Raw genomic sequence first — 21,995 nt, forward strand, 5'->3', positions numbered from 1 at the left:
TCATTGGTGCAGAAGTAAAAACATTCACATCTTTCAGAGGTATTGCGTTACCTTCTTGGTATATTGAGATACTCAGACTAGGGATTTATACCAGCTGTTAATAGCCTGAGAAGTGTGGATTTGTGACTTCAGTTTCGAGGCATCATATCTTCACATTAAAAGTAGTACTGCAAATACTCGTTTTCAGGATCATAATTATGGAGCCCCTCCTCCTCCAACGCCTCCAGCCTCTCCTCCTGTCCAGACCATTATACCTCGTGCAGAACTGAACGGCCTGCACTCGCCTGATGAGGAGAACTCCGGGGACAGTGAGAGCTCCTCAGAAGGAGAATCAATTCCCACTTGGTGCCATTGCAGTGTCTCCCAAGATGGTTTCCTCCTCAAGTGTGAAAAGTGCAGGTAAGTTTTGGTGCAGTGCAGATCTGGACTGCTCCTCATGTTGACTTCTCACAGCAAACCGTGTCACATTTGGGCTGTGGGATGGACTTCCTTTTGCTAACTGGAGCGTTCTTTCCAGTGCTTTACCTAGTATTGACCCTCCTCCTTTGCGTTGTCAGCCTGACAAGTGTTGGTGGCACCAGGAGTGGAGATGAGGATGTTAAATCGATGTTCTTATCATCCTGGGCCCCACTGAGGGCACGCATCTTGTGACATCCTGTTGAATTTCAAGTGACTTTACTCCTACAAACCAGCTTCAATTGTGCATTCTCCTTTGGCAGAGGAATGAGCAGGGGGAAGGTGATCAGGCTTCGCCGCCGGAAGCAGGACAACGTATCAGGTGAGCTTGAGGGTCTCATTCTGATAATAGTGACTTTGCTTTCTTTCTATGAGACCTTTGTCTTTTAGCTGCTGTAATCTAACTGTGATCAGTGTTTACTAATATCTTTGCCTCCCAGCCGCTGAGGATTTTCTTCTCTCCTTCTACCTCACCTCAGTTAACTCTTGGGACAATCAAATTCTCTTGTGAACAGAAGAGGGGAACAGTCAGTGCCATTCTGTGAGATAATTAGAAGTTTGGGAGACCTTTTCTGAGGTTGGGTGGGAAAACTTAGGTGATATAGAGCTATGTAGAGTCATCAGGTCATCTCAATGAAAATATACATAAGGGTGAGCTGTTCTCTGGGATAAATAAAAAACATTTCTAACAAAGCACTGCTCTCTGTAGGTGGGGACAGCAGTGCAACTGAGAGCTGGGATGAAGAACTATCTCCCTCCACAGTGCTGTACACAGCTACACAACACACCCCTACGAGCATCACGCTGACTGTCAACCGCGTCCGTAGAAGCAAACCTAAGAAGAGGAAGAGGAGTACAGAAAAAGCTCGCACTGCTCCGAAGGCCAAGAAGATCAAGGTATGTGGAATGAGACAAGGTTGCTGCAGTTCCTTCTAAATGCTGTGGTGTATTGAGAGCAGGTTGACAAGCTGGCAGTAGATGAAACTTTTCTGGTGTAATAATGTGACGCCTTGTATTAGTGACCTGCTAGAGTACGTGGCTGTTGGTTTAAAAATTACCTTACTGAAACCCCACCCTAATTTCCCAATGCTGTCCATTCATGCTCAGAGCTTGGGTTCATATATTTTTCTTTCTGCTCAAATTAGGATTTGGGGAAATAGCTGTTGGAGTCTGTCTATGGTAAAGAGGCAGTCTGAATGAAACAAAAATTGAAGGGGCATGGCATTTCTCAGCAGCCTGTGTTGAGGAATCTGGGCTGCAGAGCTTCTTGGCACTATTCTTCAGGGGCAGAGAAGGATGCCTGTGTGAAAGACTGTGGAGGCAGGAGATTAACATTTGAGGGGTGACTGCACCCATTTGAGGGGTTTGGGGACTGAACTAATTTTGGATTGCTTGTATTGGAATGCAAGTGTGTGAGCAGTTGATTTGTTCCCATCATCTGCTAGCTTTACCATTATTTCCCCCTTGTTAGGTTTCCCTTGAAGTTCTTGTAGGCAGAGTAAGAACTTAAATGCTGAGAGCAGGAGCCATGTGAGGTCTTCAGGTTTTTTTTGTTGTTTGGGAATGAGCTTGATTCTGTTGCAAGCCCTTTCTTCTACCAAAGCAAGTGGGTTTAGTTGGGAAAGTCCTAGTTTTGATCTTGAGATTTTTACTAAGTATGACATGAGCCTTTTTAGTTCAGAAATCCTGGTCATCAAGCTTTTCAGCAGCTTACACTGGATTTGCATTGCAGAGTCTTTTTGTTCAAGTCCATTGCTTCTTGTGTAGGTCTTCCTGAAATTCTTGCTGTCTTTTGTTCAGGGTTTTCCTGTTGGAGTAAAAACTGGTGTGGTTCTGGGATGCTAATTCTGTGGAGAGGTTATCTAATAATTTTTTTTTCTTCTCTCCTTAATCGGGGGACAGGCATTTCGAGAGGGCTCACGAAAGTCTCTGAGGATGAAGGTGAGTGGAACTGAGAAGCTTCTATGATGATGGTTTGGTTTTTTTTCTCTTTTAACTATGTGCCTCACTTGGTTTGTCTGGAGAATATTTAGTTGTGACCAGCCTCAGAATAATCCTTACCATGCACTGCAAGCAGGCCTCTTCAAAAGGGTCTCACAGGAACTGCACATTGAACTTTGCTTTAGCTTCAGATAGCTCATCACTTTTTGTAAGCTAATGTCATCTGGTTCCAAGTGATAGGACTGATTCATGACACCTGGGAGTGGGGTGTTTGATGTAAGGGATGTAGAACTGGTTGTGGCCACTCTTCAGTGAGTTCAATTATCATTTCATTGTGTCTAAGATACTTTAAGCTTGGGCATCAAAGTAGCACACAAGTTTAATGTTGGGTGTCTCTGGCAGCGTTGCCTCATTTCCCTTAACATTCTCTTACTAGGGATGGATGGGACAATGTAGTTATCTCTGTCTTTCTGCAGTACTGGTAGGCGTGGCTATCTGTTATAGAATTTACTTGGAAAAAATACATCCTTGGACATAGAGCTAAATGTGTTCCTAGAAACACAAGAGTTTCTTTAAGTACCACCTGACCCCAGTACTGTAGCTGACAGTGGCTGATAGCAGGTGGCTCAGAGCCAGTAGGACAATCCTGAGGTGGATCTGTCTGTATGCACCTGTTTCAATATAAATGATGAAAATAATAGTTGTTCTTCAGTGATCCTTGTCACTAATAGTGCAATGTCACATATATATGAGTCCCTTTTGAAGCCACTTAAGTTACTGAGCTCTGGAATATAATTTCTTGAACTACTTCAACTATTGGCAAGTAATGAATAAAACTTTGTTTGTTTTTTTTTCCTACCAGCTTCTTTTTTGCTCCCTCATAATGTAGTGTAAGCAATATAAGTGATTTTGCCCTCCCCTCCTTACAGTGCTTAGAACTTGCAGTTTAACCCTCCACATACTAACTTATGCTTTACATTCAGTTTCTTGAAAGCTTGGTGAGCATTTAGTTAGGGGTTCAGAAGTATTTTGGGATCAGTCACTGCAAGGTTTGAGATGCAATCAGCATCATCTAACATTATGCTGGACGTAAGCGAATTGACTGTAAGACAAGCCTACGTGAGATTTATTTGTCTTTGTGTGTGGTTCCTTTGCTTTTTTAAATTGACTTAATTATTTTTCCAGAGTTAATTAAAAAAATGTATTCTGGCCATGTCCAAGCTTAGGTTTCTTGTACGCAACAGTACCAAATCTTAAGAGATCTTGGTCCCTCAGAGTTCTCCATAGATTCCCAAGTGGCATTTCACGATGTTTTGGAGGATGCAAGTTCCGAACAAGGTGTTCTCATTACTGATGCTTCTTAGCTTGGAATAGAATAATCCTATGCTTAGAGCACAGTGGATTGTTTTTTCCTGTTGTGTACTAGCTGTTCACCCTTTGCTGTTTGGTGCAGAATTCCCCCTCTGAAGCTCATGCCTTGGATGAAAACACAGCTGAAGGGTGGGAGAATCGAATACGCCTCTGGACAGATCAGTACGAAGAAGCCTTTACCAACCAGTACAGTGCTGATGTACAGAACTTGTTGGAGCGTCACCTAAACTCTAATAAAGAATACGTGGGCAAAACTGCTATGCTAGACACAATCAATAAAACAGAGCTGGCCTGCAATAACACTGTTATTGGCTCCCAGATGCAGGTAAGAACAATTGTGACAGAAATGGGGTAGGTCAGATCCTCTGGTTTCTAGACACAAGGTGTGGGCAAGCAGTATTGTAGCTGGTTGTGTGATTTTGGACCAATAGGCACAGATTTGATAAAAAAGGGAACAGAAGAGATGCCAGTACCAAGGCAGATTCAGAAACGCTCACATTCAACCAAAACAGTGTTGTTAAGTTAGGGAGGGATATGTTGTATAGTTCTGTGATAGGGTTCACAGGTATTTTACCATGAGTACTTTCAGTGACTGCATGGCTTGAGGCAGAACCAGATCTATCACTTGCTGGAGGCAGGAGATTTCCTGCTTTTTTTTTTTTTTTTTTTTTGGGGTGGGGGGATGAAGGGAGGATCACATTTTTTGTGGGAAGCTATATTAAAAAAAACTTTCAGCATTATTTCTGTATTTTGAATGATTATTTGGACTCTTGTAACTTTCAAATACTGCACAACTACAATCAATTTTAGGGAACTGTCTCTCCCTAATTTTTCTTTTTCAAGATATGTAATGATTACTGTCTTGCCGGCTTTATGGAGTGCATGTAGACAAGGAGGAGCAGGAAAAGGATGTGTTTTGTGTGGTGTGTGTCCTCCCTGCTACTTTGCTCAGCTGATCTTTCATCTGGTCCGTGCTCTATTGAACAGAGAGCAGCATTCCCACTCAGTTCAGGCTTTGTGGGTCTTCCTTGTCCAGGAGAATGGAGGATGGGTCTTCCTTGTCCAGGAGAATGGAGATAGGTGCAACTGAAAAGGATGGGCTCCAAAGCAGATGTGGGGCACTGCACTCTTCTGTAGAAGGGGAGCAGAGTCAGAAACCTGAATATCAGGTATATGTTTCTGCTTGAATCATTCTTGTTTATATCAGCTGACTCACTGCTCTGTGAAGTTCATGTGCTCCCTCCCACCTTTCCCTCTGCTTTCATGTAGGTGAAGCACATCAGGCAGAGCACAGATATTGCCAGCAAGGGAGAGTGCAGAAAGAGGACTTTGGACCCAGCTTCCTTCCACTCTTGTTCTCCAATAATAAGACTTCTGTGGGGGTTGGGGAGGAACACTTCTACTTGGCTATGTGAGTAGCCTTCCTAAAGAGAGCAACTGAGGAAATACAGGGAAGAAAAAGTTCTGCTTCTCTAGAAACCTTCATATTTTCTGCATCTAAATGTAAACTCTTCTACTTCCTTCACATGAATTTTAGGAAAAGTCCTGAAATAAGTAATAAAACATGCTGTTTCTTTTTTTCACCTTCATAGAGTACAGTGGTATAGATGATTATAGAAGATACCATACATAAATGTGCTTGTTCTTGTCATGCTTTCTTGCCCTCTTCCTTCCCTGTGCAGACATAGGTTTTTCCATGGGGAAAAGTGGCCATCATTCTAAATTAGAAGACTCCAAATGCAGTGTATCCCAAAGAAACAGAAAGATAGAAAGGTGCAAAATAGAGATATAGAGAACTGCAGTTATTCTAAACAAGCCATAGGTAGGTACCTATCATTGCACTTGCTGAGAAAGTATGAAGGGACTTAGTGGCTTTGTAGTTCCTCTTGGGTGCTGAGGAGAGACCAGGTTGCTGTCCTGGGCTGCTCCTTCTCAGCCCTTATGTCCTTATTTTCTCTGCTCAGCAGATGGCTGTGGAGTGTGGCAAGGAGGATAACCTGCACAGGTGTGGAGTGTCTCTTATCCTCTGCTTTATATTTTTGTTCCACTCATTTGTCTCATCTCTGTTAGGCAAACTGAGAAGGCTTCTTGGTTTGCAACAGTTACCTTTTCACTAGATAACATCACTGGACATAAAAATAGCTTTTCTGGAGGAAATGGGTACCTTGAGCTAGAAAAAAATTAAAGAGGTTGTGTCAAAATATGCAGCTGTATTGAGAAGATAGGTATTGTAACTGCTCTATTTGGACATGAAGGGACTAGAGATACAGAAGAAAGGAATAAAAATGAAATATTTCACATGCTCTGCATACCCTGACAGTTGAGAGAGTTGTTAGACTTGGGTAAACAACGATGCAAGTGTATACATTAACAAAAAATAAAAAAATAATTGAAAAAGAGAAGGCCTGACAAGCTTCCCCAAACCGGGAGTAGGGAAAGATGGGTTAAGTTACACATGCAGGATATGGGATTTTGAGTGTTGGAGTGGTTTAGGTAAAATAATTCTCAACTGAGATGCAGCAGGATACTTGTGAAAATATGAAGCTGTTCAGTGTAATGAATAAAATCATCTTAGTGCTGGCTACTGCCAGATGGTTGACAAACTGAAAGCTGTGAATTGCTTTTCTACCTGCTCTTGCCAAACCAAACTCAGGGTCAGTATTTGCCCTTTATTGCTTCTGATAATTGTTGACCTAAGCTCAAACCCCTGATTGACTTCAAATTCTGAAGTGAAGAGCAAAAGAGCTTTTATAAAATAAAGCCCACTGAGTATTGTGCAGATGTTACTTTGCAAACACACCAGCACAGTTTTGTCTGATTAGCAGTCAGCAATCCCTATCCTATGGCATGAGTAAAATCACTGGTTCTTTTCACACATGAAAGCAAAGCAGCTAATCTTCTTCATATTTCTAAATTCAGAGAATAAATCCAAGCTGAGCTAGGGTCTTACCAGGAAAGCTATGAGATCATTTCTGTTTTACCAAACCCAAATTAAAAACTCAAAGATGCAGAGCTGCTCTTGCCTTCATGGACTCTTTTCTTCTCCCACCACCTTATCACACCTGTGTTCCCCAAGCTGTTTTCCAACATCAGGTGAACACAAGTCAGTCATAGGCCAAAGGTAAGAGGGAGCATGCATCTGTGAAGGATAGTAAGAGAACTGGATAAAGTAGTAGAATAATTTGGGTCAGGAGCTGAAGGTCATCTGGACCGACCCTTCTGTCTCAGGCCAGGCTACTTGAGAAACTGATAATAACAGCAAACAAATAATATAGAAAATAAATTACTTGCCTGGAGACAGACTTATGTGTCAGTCCTAATTTATCTAGTATCTTCAGATACTTTTTTCTTATCTCCTTCTGTCACACACTAATTCGTCTAGTCCCATTTATTTATATATTCATTTGCTGTTACCACAGATGGGCAGTACAAATTGTATTCACTGTTTTTAAAATAATTTAACCACTACTATTGGCAATGTAAACAGTCTTATCCTCGTGTCATGAATTTGCTGATCAGAAATCAGGGCCAGCACAGCAGTGTGGCTTCTTAGTCTGCACATAACATGTTTCTTTTATGCCAGTTCAGTAGACTTGGGGAATCATTTGAGTTTCTATCAGGACCTGAATTAAGAAGATATGAATGACACCCTGTAGGACTTTTCACTCTCTAAACCACACATGCAGATTTTTCCCATTGCCAGCAGAGAACAGTGTTGTGAAGAAGAGATACACCCCATAGGAATGATAAATGCAGCACTGGATATATCTCTAGGAGGAGATCTGGAACAGCAAGACCATTACTCCTATCTTGCATCCATTTCAAATGAAAATTTTTATAAAGCTGTCTTTATCATGGACCTGAGTGAGAGAAGTCAACAGATAATTCTTACCTTATTGGCTGGCATCCAAGATCTGCTGTACAATGTCATATTAAAAAAAAAGTCTTCATTTTCATCCCAAAGAGGTTTAGTTCAGAGCACATACAAGACTGATAAAAGAAAAAATAATAAAATTTCTTTAGTTCCACACTATCGTAGGGTCAGTATGGAGAGTTTCATTATTTCTCAGTGCTGAGTGCTGCCTTAAGACATTAACTTCTATTTTCACAAGGTTAGAACGTCGTGCTTTCTGTCATGGTTCAGATTGAGCCCCTTCTTAAACTAATGTGACTTTTATCCATTTGAGCAGACTCTGCCCAGTAGCTGTTTCTAACAACAGCTTTATCAGGAAAAGTTGGGAGCTTGCTTTTAATAAAATCTTGTGTTTTATTTCTAATTTAGATAGATGACTGTCATTATTACTGAAGTAAGAACACTTATGCCTCAATTCACTCCGGAAAAAATCGAAACCGGATCCTTATGAGCAGTGAATGGCAATGCTTAGGAAAGAGCAGGCACAGCTCTTGTGGTGAGGCAGCCAATCATTTTTACTTGAAGAGGGGTTCAACCTGTTAAGCAAAAGAAGTACTTTGTCTTTATGGAAAAAGTCTTTCCTATGTCCTAGTCCTTGTAACATCCCCACCATTATTCCATCAAATGCATCATCTCTGAATGTCTGTGCTTAAAGAATGTTGTGGTTTCATCCTGTCTAAACACATTGTTGTGAAAATCCATTGTAATAGAGCTGTAGACTTTAACATAAAGAAGATAAAGCAAACTGTACTTGGTTAAGAATATTTTTCTTCATTAAAAACAAGTCTACTGTGCTAGTGGAGCAGGCAGGTGAAGAGAAGTTTCTGGATGGAGATGGAAACTTAAGTCTTTTGCTTGTTAGCTAGAATTTACCATCCTCTGCAGAAGAAAAAGCTTGTGTTTTTTTTCCCCTGAACTTGTGGCAACCCATAATTTTTGGAAGATTAGAGTTATTCTGGCTGTGAAAGTGGCCATAATTGCAGAGCAGTTCCCTGTTAGCAGCAACTGACAGGTCTGGTTGTGCCTCCTAGCTGCAAGACTGAAATGCTTAGTCTAATAGATTTATTTGTGAGACTTAGTATTTAAGGAAAGTAATACATATTCTTTGCTTTCGATAAATATTACCAAGGTCGTTGGTTATTACCAAACTATCACAGAATAAAAAATATATTTACGTGGCAGAATGTTGCCACTAGAGTAATTTTTCTTTTCGTGTAAGTAAATTACTCTTCTTGAGTTAAAGACCTTTGGTTTAAATTCTCATGTTTTGCTCTGCTTTTTGTTACAGCTGCAGCTGGGAAGGGTGACTCGGGTTCAGAAGCACCGGAAGATCCTGAGGGCAGCAAGAGACTTGGCACTAGATACCCTTATAATTGAGTATCGAGGGAAGGTTATGTTACGGCAGCAATTCGAGGTCAATGGGCATTTCTTCAAAAAGTAAGAGTACTATGAAGTGATTAGTATGAGAGCATCGTGGTGTGGAGAGACTGGTGTCTCTGTGGAATAATGCATGCTTACAGGGCCCTTGCCAGCTGTGTCCTCTGTAGAAATCTGAAATCAAATACACAATCTCAGCTTGATGCTCTGCTCATGGACCAAAACCCCTTGAAGCAGGTGTGTTAAACTGTGAGGATGGAAGAGCACGAGCATCCAGAGCAATAGTTCTGGTGGCAGCACTGCTTCCAGTGAAGTGAGGAATACATGTTATATGTGCTATGGGAATTAGGTATTCTGGGACTGAGACATTCTGTTGCTTCTCCAGGCCATATCCCTTTGTGCTGTTCTACTCCAAGTTCAATGGCGTTGAAATGTGTGTTGATGCCCGCACCTTTGGTAATGATGCCAGGTTCATCAGGCGTTCCTGCACTCCAAATGCAGAGGTAAATTCTCTCTTCACCATCACTGTGATCACAAATACATGTTTTACACAGGCTTAGTGCATTCCCTTTTTATGAATATTCAAACTTAAAATGCTGTAAATGGGCTATTGTCTGCATCTTTGTAGAATCCTATAATGGTTTAGGTTACCTTGCACTTGTTTGATGGTGTATACTTAGAAGATGAGGAAGTTTGGGAACATGAGGTTTTTCTTTGGAAGGAGGAGGTTTGTGTGGCTTTTCTTGCGCTGCAGAATGTGAGGGTACACAGGTGGTACTAAGTGTAAGTGGAAAAGGACAGGATGAGATGAGCAGTGAAGCTGGCTTTTCCCTAAGGAGAGTTCAGGGTAATTATTCATGGAATAGATAAGAGCTACTTTGCAGAAGAAGGCTTCCCTCTTAAAAGTAAGTGCAATTTGTGGAGATGTTAGTTTCTCTCTGCTTTGTTTAACAAGGTTCGTCATGTGATTGCTGATGGGATGATCCACCTGTGTATCTATGCGGTTGCCACCATCGCCAAGGACACAGAGGTTACCATCGCCTTTGACTATGAGTACAACATCTGGTGAGTCCTTCACCTCACCCAGGAGCTCTCCACTGCCCTCCTGGACTGGACATCTTCCTCCAGCCCTTTCCTCGCATTCTACATTTTGCTCCGTTTTCTACTGAGTTGCATTTTCCGGCTATTCTGTCCAGTTCTGCTGGCATATTCTCCAATAGAGGCCATAAGGTAGCCTGCTGTCCTTGCTTTGGCACGTGGTGAGATGTTTAGTAGGAGTTGCATTGAATGTCTCTGTACAAAGGTTGAGAAATGAAGAGTGACACAAATTATGTTTGTGTTTTGGAGCAGCAACTATAAAGTGGACTGTGCGTGTCACAAGGGGAACCGGAATTGCCCTGTGCAGAAACGTAGCCCAAATGCTGCAGAACACCTACCTCCACCTGTTTTAGGCACTCTGATTGGGGCAGAAACACGCCGACGAAAAGCCCGTCGAAAGGAGCTAGAAATGGAGCAGCAGAGCATTGCATCGGATGAGAACAGCAGTCAGCAAACAGAGGAAGTTCCTGAGGGACCTGCAGCAGTCAGTGACAATGAGGTAAAACCCTTGTCACTTTGTTATCTGTATTTCTATCATTCAGTGGTGTGAAATCTAATGCAATAAAGCACTGGGGTCTTCAGAACAGAAACTGCATGAAGTCTTTTTTTAAACATGTAGCATCTTTAGTTTATAGTGGGAATCTCAATAACTGTAACACAGAACTGGATTTCATCTGGTGTGCTCACTCTGGGCTTCTCTTTCAGGTGGCAGAGAAGGAAGAAAAACAAGAAGAGGAGAAAGAGGAGCCTGTAGATGAACAGGGAGCCTCAGTGCACAATCGACGGGCAAGTACTTCTCTCAGTCTTATAATTTGCTTCGTGCAGTAGCCAGTAGGGCATTTCAGTTGCTTCAGCACAACTTCCAACTGTCAGTTAACAGCTTAACTGTTACTTTCAGGGCCAGTCTAAAACATACCAATTTCTATTGGAATTTGGCTAAGAGCTGTCTTCTGTCAGAGTGGCCTAAACCTTGGAGGAAAGATCTCATTTTAATGCAGGGAAGCTGATCTTTTCTGGGACAGTATAGGTGAAGAAGACTAAGTGAAGTGTTAGTTTCCTGACAACCTGTAAGCCCTGTTCCTGTGTGTTTTACCTGTTAATCTCCTTTAATGAGATTCAGTTTTCTATACTTGGCACCAGGTAAATACCTGTATCTATAGTTTTCCCAGTCTCTAAATTTTTTTTAGCATGTAGTGAATATTTTTGAACAAAAAAATTGTGAAAGTCAGGCTACTGTGTTTGAGAACTGCTGTCTGCATCAAGGTACTTTCTGCTTCATGGTGAATCTTGGAAGACACATGATCCCTCTTCTTAGAATTCACTTGATCCATTATGATTTTTGCCAGTCACTGGAGCATTATTGTGCTGGGCCTTTTACACACATAATTAACAGTTATTTCTGACACAGCTAGTGATTAGATTTCCTGTCCTTTCTGTTCACCTTGTAAAAACCTTTCTTTTGCCTCTTGGTTCTCTCCTGTTCTGTTTTTTCTTATGTGCTATGTAGGCTGCCTAGATGAGCTCTTATTTTTGAACCAGAGGATATTCTGATATAGGGGAAGGAAGGAATCTGGATCAATTTTAGTTTGGTGTGTTACACTTGCTGCAACTTACTGATTCAATTCTGTTTGCTTCTGTGTGGTCATTAGCAAGTAGCTCCACTTATCTCCAGGTTGTCTGTTCACTCTATTCTTTCATTCTGTTTTTAGTTCTTAAAAATTATGTTTCCTTGTGGCTATTTTACAAATATAACTCAGCAGTATCTAAGTGATCCTGTTTAAGAACCATGTCTAGTTCTTCTAGTTACTCTATGAACACATCATTATGTTGTTGTTATTCTGGGAAATTTGCCATGTTAAAAAACGCAAATATCTGAAAAGAAGGGCTTCTCTCCATCCCTTTCTGCCTCTTGTCACTGCTGTTTGGCACTTGTTTCCTTTTCTGTGCTGCATCCTCCTAGATCTGTTCTTGCCTCCTCCTCTCTGTTTGCAGTGTTGACTTAAATTTACTCTTGTGTTCTAGTCCCGAGAAGACAGGAAGGTAGAAGCCATCATGCACATGTTTGAAAACTTGGAAAAGAGAAAGAAAAGACGAGAGCAACCATCAGACCGAAACAGCACTGATGCTGAAATCAACGTCAACTCTGAGGCTCCTGAGCTGGAAGAAATAAAAACAGAAATTCCTGAAACAGAAGATGGAAGCTCAGCACTGAGTGCTCCTGCTCCAAATGTTTCTAACAGTAACAGCAGTACTGGAGTGAACACACGACGCTCTTCACAAGTAGTGGTAAGACAAGGACAGGTTTAATAGTTTGTACCAAGCTCAGGTGCAGTGTATCTGATCATAACGTTCAGGTTGGGAGGAGCTTCCAAGGGTCTTTAATCTGTTCTGTATCAGGCAGGGTCAGCTCTGAGGTCAGACCAGGTTGCATGGGGTTTTATCCAGTCTGGCCTTGAGTTACCTCCTGGGACAGAGATTGCACAGCCCCTGTGGGAAGCCTGTTCCAAGTCATGACTGTTCTTATGGTGAAAACATTTTGCCTTAGTTTTGGTCTGAACCGCTCATTTCAGTTTGTGTACATTGACTTCCCATCTGCTCCATCTTCTTGGTGGCCTTGGTTTGGATTCAGGAATGCTGCTGTTTGGTCCCCCTAAGTCTTCTTTTTGGGCTGATTGAGCGCAGCTCCTTCACTCAGTGGGTCCTTTCTATACCAGTGTGAGTTTAAATTGGATGTGTAGCTGCAATGATTGAGAAATTCCTTTGTTTTTTCTGTGGTTTTTTTTAGCCCTGTCCACTTAGAATGCATTTGTTCCCATATGTGTGCATTCCCAGATCTTTGCCTGGAATGATACATATCAGCTCCACAGTAAGAAGTGGCAAGTTTCACTGCTGTATTTTCCCTTATGATCAATATTCTAGCTGACCCCCTAAGAACACAGCAGGAAAAAAAAAAAAATACAGTGAAGTGCCAGAGTTTTAGTAGAGTCCCCAAAGTCATCTTATGAGCCAGCATAAAACAGGTTTCAACCAGATTTTGTGAGTCAGGTAGTGTCAGTAAATAACTCTCAATCCTTGATCCTGTATACAGAACAAAGGAATACTCTTCAAGGTGCTTGAACTAATGACAATTTATATTGTAGGATGCTGTCCCTGAAAAAGCAGTTACTAAGCCAGCTCCAGCAAAATCCTCCAGGCCCCGACCAAAAAGTCGCTTCTCTCGATACCGGACCAGTTCAGCACAAAGACTGAGAAGGCAGAAACAAGCCAGTTCCCAGCAAGCTGAACTCGCACAGGCTGTCCCAGAGGAAGGAAGCACTGCCAGCTTGGTAACCACAACAGATGTCAGCAATGTAGAAGGTCCAGGAGAAGGCAGACAGTTGACGGGCTCTGACCCAACTGTTATCCTGGCTGCAGGATCTCAGTCTAATCGAGCTGCAGTAAAGTATCCCAAAACTAAAAAGGTAAATACAATTGAGTGCTCAAACTGGAGAGGGAAAAGAGTTTTTGTACGACCTTTGGGGAAAAGTTGGCTCAGGGGAAACAATTCTTCAAAATAGTTGGAGCTGTGTGGCTTTGTACTTACTGTATTATTTGTTCTGTAGTGGCTAAGAGCCCTTATCGAGGTTCAGAATCAGCCCTGAACACACAAATATCAGAAAAGTAAGCTGATTTTTCCAGCAAGTCTACATAGACCTTAGACAACAGTGGAGTGGTACAAGTGCAACAGGAAGTGTCTCACTTCTAGGTACAGCAAAGAGTCCAGAAAGGGGCAAATTACACAGCTTTGTGTATGGAGGGAAGTAATTTCTTTCAGCTTGAGAGGCCCTGGAAGAGAAGGATTGGAGTGGCTTGGCAGTGTAAAGAGTTGGGTGATGGAGGCTGAGCCCTGGGTGAGGAAAGCAAAAAGTAGATGTTTCAATACTGGTGTGTGCAGGGCAGTGCAAGGCTTGAGCAATAGCTGGCAAAGGCCATTAGAACAGCAAGCTGTTTGTATTGTTCCTTCAAGGGAGCAAGATCTCCCAGAAAGATGGAGCTGGCTGATGTATTTGTATCTATGCACAATAACCTAGCAAAAGCTTTTGGAGGCAGCATGTAAAAATGGTTGTTAGGACTCTGATGGGGGTAGCTGGCATTTAAAAAATGCTCATAGTTTGGAAAAGAGCACTAACTTTTGGGCCCAGAAGAAAGGATGTTTATTAGGAAAGGTTGTATGCATACAGTCTCTAAATTTTAAATGTATATTTCTGGTGTCTTAGGAGCAAGGAGAAAAAGCCTATCAACCCAGAAAGTTACCTTAAATCAGGCAAAGTAGAGGTGTAGGTAAACTGGCTGGAAAAAAAAAAACAAAAAAAAAAACAAAACCCAAAAACAAACAACAAAAAAACAACAACAAAACCACCTTGAAATAACCAGGGTGTTGCATCTTGTCAAAGACAGAAAAACAAAGTTCTCTTATGTATACTGTCGAGAGAGAAAAGTGAAACCTTTTTGTAGTCAAGATTAGTTGGGATTTAAAATTAAATTTAGAATGGCATAAAATGCATTTGGTGTGGGACTCAGCAATATCTTTTTGGGATGAGGTGGGAAGGCAGCCTGGGAGATACTTGTTCAGGAAAAAGTAGACAAGGTTAGTAAAGATGAAGAGGGAATGTGACTGGACTGTAATGTACAAGCTGAGAGAAAGTTAAAAGAAAAAGGAGGAAAAATGGCAGAATCTAGTGGGCAGCTGCCACATACTGGGCATAAATTAGCCATTAATACAGTTAGATTCACAGCTAGAAAGTATTTTTGGACAAGGTGATCGAGTTTTAGAAGAGCTTTCTAATAAGATTAACGGAGCATAAAATCAAGCTACTTCTCTAAAACTGGATTAGCTGCTGTTGTGCCTGCAACAGATGAGATTTGGTTTGATGCAGGAAGTCCTGGCTCTGTTCCTTCCTGCTGAGGAGGAAGGAGGTTTTAGCATGTGGGCTGGCCTGAGCATTGCTTCCCTATACTCCTTTGTGTCATACTGGCTTTCTTCTTCACCCGTGCTAGTTGCATTGACTCGTGTGTTTTCTCCTTCAGTATCTTGTTACCGAATGGCTGAATGACAAGGCAGAGAAGCAGGAGTGCCCCATTGAATGCCCTCTGCGCATTACTACAGACCCAACAGTTTTGGCAACTACTCTGAACATGCTGCCAGGTCTCGTCCACTCCCCGCTGATTTGTACCACACCTAAACACTACATTCGTTTTGGTTCACCTTTCAACCCTGAGAGACGTCGAAGGCCCTTTCTGTTGGATGGAATTTACAGCTCCTGTAAAAAGGTATATTTGCTCGTGCCTTACTTTTAGGGATTATATGTACTCATCAAGCTCTTACTGGCACCCTTGTGAAGTTGCTGTGTCCTCTTCGAGCTTGTTTCCATGTCTGTCTGCCAACAGTTTTCCTAGCCAAGGTTCAGTCTTCATCCTTGCTTTTTACTACAGTAGCACAACTGTTCTGTGACTCTCTTCTTAGAAACATGTACTTTCGAATCTGCAGGAGTTGTTTATTACCCAGCATATGTGATTTAAGGAGTTGTAATTGTTGCCCTTTTGGTAACAAAGGCATTTGGTAACAAGAGCATACAGTTTGTTGCTACTTTTCCCAGTGGGAGGGTGGTTGGCATTGTGGGGATAGGACAGTGTTGCAAAAGACCTCAAGGATATACAGTGCTTCAGTCAAATCACTGTCTTTGGAGAGCCTTTGTTGTTTAGCAAAGCTTTGAGTTTGTCTGTTCACAAGAGCAAGGCCACAGCTCTTTGTTTGGGATCATAGACTGTCTACAGCAGATACTTGTGGCCATGCAGGAAGCCTGAACAGAGCCCAGCTGAGAACTTTATTCCTCCAGAGATGGGATGTGGCCAGTAAATACTGGTGTTAACCCATCTGCAGGGAAACAGTAGTTTAGATGAGTTTGCTCAGACAGATTTCTGTCAGCATCTGTCTTGCCTATTGCCTGTCAGCATTGTTCAGAGGCTCTTGCAGTTCCTGTGAACTTGAGAACAGTTTAATGGAAATCCTTTTTGATCTTGCAGTCTTGGTAGCTTTCAAAGTCAGGTACCTTGTCCGGGTGTTTTTGCCACCTCTGAGAAAGTTTTTCCAGAGAGAAGCTTTGGATTTGCTGTTTTCACCTCTTGCCAGTTTGTTGTGCAGTAACAAGCACCTATAAAAAGAATCTAAGGTCTCTCTTGGTATTTCTGTAGTAGGTAAAGCTCTTGATGGTTCATCTGTACTCAGATGAACAAAACCATGTAGCTAGGCAATCTCCCCATGCATCTTTAAGTTGAAAACTGCAAGATTTTTAGCTGCTTTTTTGAACCTTGAAAGTATCTTAAAAGCCTCAGAGAAAAGAGAAGCATCTAGAGCAGAACTTGCGGAGTTATTCCAAGTTCTCTGCTTGGTACATTTGCTGTACAACTAAGCCAGCAAACTCCCAATTCAGTGACAGCTTGTCATAGAACAGGTCTCCCAATCTCTTGCTGCAGCTGGCTGTTTTCTACCAGTATGATAATTCTTATTTGTAGACTGGGACAGCAGTAGTCTCACTATGGATGACTTCCATTTAGTCCACATCTTCTATGAAGCTGAGTGTCCAAAACTGGATGTTGTGTTACAGCTGGGGCATTTTCAAAGCAGAAAGTTGCTCTGTCTTGTAGCCTGTACCTATTTTGTATATCCCAGTAGGACAACTAACTTTTGTTTGTCAGGTTGATATGGACTTGTGTTCCATTCATGATTGACTTTTTTTTAGAACAACCCGTTAGCTTCCTAGCCTGTAATTTTAGAAGTGATTGATTCTGGCTTTGTGTGTCACTTTGTTCACTTTGTTCTAACCTGTTCTGAGCAGTGTCCTGTTTTTCTCTATCCATTTGCCACTTTGGTAGGAAAATCTTGAATACTGGCTTCTAGTATGTTCTTGTTTCTCCCAGGTTACCATGATCAGAAAATTTAGGTACACTTCCTGTTCCATTATGTAAATAATTAGTAAAATACTGAAAGCTTCTGTAACTGCAACAGATGTTACAGAAAATAATTTGTTAGATTTCTACTTATTGAAAGTAAATAACCAATAACTGTTCTAGTAAGGGTTTTCATGTAATTCATAGGATTTCCTCAGCTTTTTCATTGAAGATGCTTGGTAGCATTTGGTGTTTTTATAACTAACAGTCTGGAGAATCAGAAAAAGTCTGCTTCTCTTGTTCAGGAATGTTTAGAGAACTCCCACAGGGAAGAGCCTCCTTTTCAGTCAGCTGAGGTCTAGAACCTGATGATGTTGTGCTCTCAAGACCTGATCTTTGTCTTGTCTGCTTCTGACCACTCGTCAGGAAGGTTGATTTATAAAGGCTGTCGAAATAGATCACACATTTTCTTGGATTGTCAGCAGGTCCCTTCTTTAAACTACAGAGGACTGTGCCAAAAAACCTCAGCTGATGATCCCAGTTTGTGTCCAAAGCATGCCAATGGCTGAACCTCACAAGGAAACCGAACTGTAAAACCTGTTCACATTAATCACACACTGTACAGTGGCTTGGCTGTCAGAGCAGGTGCCACATCTGAGGTAGTGGTGCTCCAGACTGGCTGGCACTACTCAGTTTTCCTGGTGGCTGCAGTGGAATCCATTGAGTTATATTTGAACAGAGAAGAAGCATCTGCTGTACAGTAGTAAAGCCATCAATATAGATCCTGTCACCTGCTCCTCATCCTCACATTGAAGGCTTTGAGGATTTTGGCCGCTGAGCTTCTGATGCACTTTCATGATAGCTTTGAGGAATCACAAGACATATGTGTATCTCTAGTAGGGTACATATTGCTGGCATGCAGGTGAACTGTGGATTACTGAAAGGTAAACTTAGGATTCTGAACTGCTCTGGGAGAAGTAAATACTGGTGAAGCGATCCCCTTAGTTAAACTACACAAGTGTAAATTATTGTTTGGGGGGTTTTCATCAGTTTGCTGTCAATTTACTGAGTCACTGGGTTGTTTGCCCTTCTATTGTGACAGTTACTTTTCATAGTGAAGTAAGTTAAGGTTTCCTGCCTGCCATCAGAAGTCAGTTTGTATCAAGATGCAGGGCTAGCGTACCTACTGGTGCAGCTGATTTGCAAAGACTTCAATTCTTTTTTTTTTTTTTTTTTTTTCCTTTTATTATTATTGTGTTCTGATTTTTGCCCCCTTGAAAACTGCTGCATGCATTTTTATCAGATTTTTTTTTCTCTTTGGCTCTGGCAGCAAGCTCAGTCCTGGAAGAATTGTTATGCGATCAAACTCAGCCATTTCCTGCTGGAACTATTAGAGCAGAGTTTGTGTGAAGCTCTAATATGCCTTAGTGGAGCAGGGGACAGTGCAATTTGTGCTTCTGGGCAGGAAGCAGCTTTTTTTTGCGAAAATCTGGGTTTTAGGATAGTTCATCATATTTATCTCCCTTCTCTTTTAATTAAGATTGCTTTTAATAGTTTTCAGCTGCCAGAGTTTTGCGTTTTATCTATTTATAATTTGCTCTTATCTTTGTGTTACTGCTGAAGACTCCTGATCCCCAGAATACATCTCATCAAGAGCACATAGTCAGCCCCATCACAGTAGGTGGTAGACTCAGTGCTAGCAGCTGTGTTCTAACGAGTTCCTGTCTGAGCGCACGCGAAGGAGGTAATATCAGTGTTCTGAGCAGTCTGCCCTGCTGCACAGAAGTGTAGGAGTTTGAGTGCATCCTTTAAGATTGCATACAAAGTACCAGAGGGGCTGCACGTTCATGTAGTCTTGTTCTGTTTCAGCGTTGGATCAAACAAGCCTTGGAAGAGGGGATGACTCAGACCTCACCAGCTCCGCAAGAGAACAGAACGCAGTGTCTATACCAAAGTAATGAGAACAGCAGTTCTTCTAGCATCTGCAAAGATGACACAGGTAGGTGCTCAGCACCATCTGGGCAGTGTGGGTGCTTGGGTGAAACTGGGGAAAATGCTGAATAACAAAAGCAGCTGCACAGGATGACATCTTACTGTTTGACGCTTCTTGGTGGCACAGCTTTGTGGCAGGTGAGAATGTTACTTTGCCATTCATTCAGATTTCTGTAGCCCCATTCTAGCTTGAGCATGTGTAAAGTTTCTTAGTATTTTGCTGTGAAAAGATAAAATTATTTTGCATCATCAACCTCAGTGACTTGTGGTAATTTCTACAGTAGTAGGGCAGAGTACAATGTTGTCTCTTTTCATCAGGACGCTGTTAGATGGACAAATAGGCTACTGACTATAGGAAGATAGAGCAAAGTCTCACAGGCATGTATGCATTAAGCAAATTATTAAGTCTAAAAGATGAAGAGGCTAAAACCTGTAAGTAAAGCAGCAGAATGGTTAAATATTGTGGCAGAATCTTCCTACAGAGGGTGAAGATCTGCCCAGTTAGGAATCAGTTTTCCAGAGACATCAGACAGGAAGCTAGACAACACACAGATAATACAGAATTGATTAGTGAAAGGTTAGATGAATAGGAAATGAACCAACTGCCAGAACAAATAAATGCACCTCCTTAAACAAGACCTGAAGAAGCAAACAACTGAAATGCAGAATTTACTGAATACTTTGAAAAAGAGCATCAAAAAAGATACTGTTTCGAATAGGGGTAGGCCTGAGGGAAAGGCATTAATCCTTTGTGTGAACAAAATGTATTTGGGCTGTATTGATGTAGCCTATAGGGAACTGTTAGCTTCAGCCAGTGATAACTGAGCTGCTTGTGGTGAGCTGTGACCATGACATGTCCTCCGACCCATCTCTCCTCTTTTTTTATTCCTTCATGTCTTCCTTTCCCCTGTCTCCCTCTTGTGCTTACTTCCAGTTGAAATATTTCCTTTCCTTGTTCACTTTACGTTCCTGATTGTGTTGTTTTGTCATCAGTATCTAGACATGTCTCAAAACTGGTATAGAAGTATTTTATAGTTACTCCATTTTTAGAAATCTTTTGTACTCACACTGGAGACTTACAGGCTCTGTTGGGGCTGGGAGTGGGGAGAAGGAGACAGCATGTGATTTGCACATGGTTAGTGGTTACAGTTAGCAGTTCAGCCCTCTCCTCAGCTCAGTTTGTTTTTCAGACTTGCTGAGTCCCCTGAAGAAATGGAAGTCTCGCTACTTGATGGAGCAGAATGTTAAGAAGTTGCTGAGACCCCTGTCTCCTGTCACCCCTCCACCTCCCATCCCTTCAGTTCCTGGGTCAGTGAGCCCACAGCTGGCTACACCCTGCTCATCACTGCCAGGAGAGGAGGAGAGTCGCAACAGTTATGGCATGATGTTCTCACCAATTCCTTCTCTGGCTGCTAGTCGCTGCAATACTCCACTACAGTTTGAGGTAAATCTGACTGGGGACTGGGAATGCTGAAAAGATAGGAACTGGAATATTTGCAGCAGAGGTAGCACTGGGAACACCTTCCATTTTAAGTATGTGGATATATTCCTGAGCAGCATCTTAGTGTCAGACTCAAGAGCAATGCTGCCTTTATCCTCTAGTCCACTTCTGGCCAGTTTTCCTGCTCTATTAAATGTCAAACCTTACTGTAGCCCAGCCTTCCCTCAGTTTATACCTATAGCTAACATTAGTCTAATTATTTTTTCTCCACAGTAGCTCCAAAATTTCACAGGTTTTTCAGTGTTCTTCCCTACTCCAGATCTCTCTGCCAATCCCTCTTCCAGAGAGTGCAGCAGTGCTACACTTCTCAAATACTGTCTTCAGCTCCTCTTTCCCTAAACATCTTCCAGTAATTCCAAATTACTGGCTTTCCCTTCCCTTAATTGGTTAAAAGGGAAATACCTTAGATCTTCCATTTAGTTATAGTTTCCTTTAGCAAAAATTTGCAGAAGTGCTGAGCAGGCTGCCTAGGTGGCTGGTTCCCCTTGCTCAGAATTCTGTGGGAGAGTTAGCAGCACCCATCCAGCTAGGACCTTCCACTTTGTGTTGCTTTTGTGTTTTCAGGTTTAGTTTTATTTTCTAGTATTGTTTATTTTCATTTAATAATGGAATTCTTCAGGCCTGCTGCTCACAGGCCATCAGTTAAAACCATCAAAGGACCATTTTGTGCAGTGAGAGACTGCTTTGTACTAAGGACTATTTTACAGGAATCCCTCATCTGTTTTGCAACAGGACTACCAGTCCTACATTTCATGGTGCAAACTGACAGCATCAGAAATATAAAAAATAAGATGTATATCCTAACATTTGTGTCCTCTGCTTTGTGTACTAAGAGCGGGCAGAATCATAGAATTTTCAGGGTTGGAAGGGACCTTTACGATCATCTGGTTGCAGCCCCTCTGCCCCTCCCACTACATCAGGTTGCTCAGAGCCCTGTCCAGCCTGAGCTTAAAAACTTCCACCACCTCTCCGGGCATCCTGTTCCAGTGTCTCACCACCCTCATGGTGAAGAACTTCAGAAGAGTTGCCATCCAGGCTGGGGCTGGTTCCTGGGATAGTCTCTGTTTAGAATAGGTGTTGCTACTTTCTGTGTTTGTTTTGTAATTGATTTGTATTTTGCTTCTTGACTTCTCAAGTAGGTGAATAACAAGATGCTTTTCCCTCCTATAGAACGTATCCTCCCCTGAGAGCTCCCCTGCACATAGGCCTGAGTCCATGTCACCTGAGGTAATTATGACACTGTCTCAATTGCTTGTGAGTCCAGGTTTATGTGTGTTGTCTTGTTGTCTGCTTGTGTGTGCATTTGAGACCCTGATGGGAGAGGAAGGATGAGAAGTGCTGAGGTGGTTGGGAATATAAGGGTGGAGCATCTGTCACAGTCAGCTGAAGAGAGTTTTTGGGGTTATCACAATAGACCGA

At 42.0% G+C, this 21,995-nt stretch overlaps 1 protein-coding gene across 2 annotated transcripts in view; it reads left to right on the forward strand.

The window, feature by feature from the left end:
• SETD5 (SET domain containing 5) overlaps positions 1-21,995 on the forward strand; it is a 64,769-nt gene that overhangs the window by 30,849 nt on the left and 11,925 nt on the right. For both annotated transcript variants that reach the window (XM_071756047.1, XM_071756046.1), the window contains 16 exons: positions 188-399; positions 720-778; positions 1,166-1,353; positions 2,359-2,397; positions 3,851-4,093; positions 8,970-9,118; positions 9,444-9,561; positions 10,014-10,123; positions 10,409-10,655; positions 10,862-10,942; positions 12,179-12,442; positions 13,297-13,617; positions 15,224-15,466; positions 18,953-19,082; positions 20,266-20,519; positions 21,747-21,803. In XM_071756047.1, coding sequence (XP_071612148.1) covers positions 188-399; positions 720-778; positions 1,166-1,353; positions 2,359-2,397; positions 3,851-4,093; positions 8,970-9,118; positions 9,444-9,561; positions 10,014-10,123; positions 10,409-10,655; positions 10,862-10,942; positions 12,179-12,442; positions 13,297-13,617; positions 15,224-15,466; positions 18,953-19,082; positions 20,266-20,519; positions 21,747-21,803 — 2,715 coding nt within the window. The remainder of the gene's footprint in view (positions 1-187; positions 400-719; positions 779-1,165; positions 1,354-2,358; positions 2,398-3,850; positions 4,094-8,969; positions 9,119-9,443; positions 9,562-10,013; positions 10,124-10,408; positions 10,656-10,861; positions 10,943-12,178; positions 12,443-13,296; positions 13,618-15,223; positions 15,467-18,952; positions 19,083-20,265; positions 20,520-21,746; positions 21,804-21,995) is intronic.

Source organism: Heliangelus exortis, chromosome 12, assembly GCF_036169615.1.
Source record: "Heliangelus exortis chromosome 12, bHelExo1.hap1, whole genome shotgun sequence".
NCBI classification, from domain to species: Eukaryota; Metazoa; Chordata; class Aves; order Apodiformes; family Trochilidae; genus Heliangelus; species Heliangelus exortis.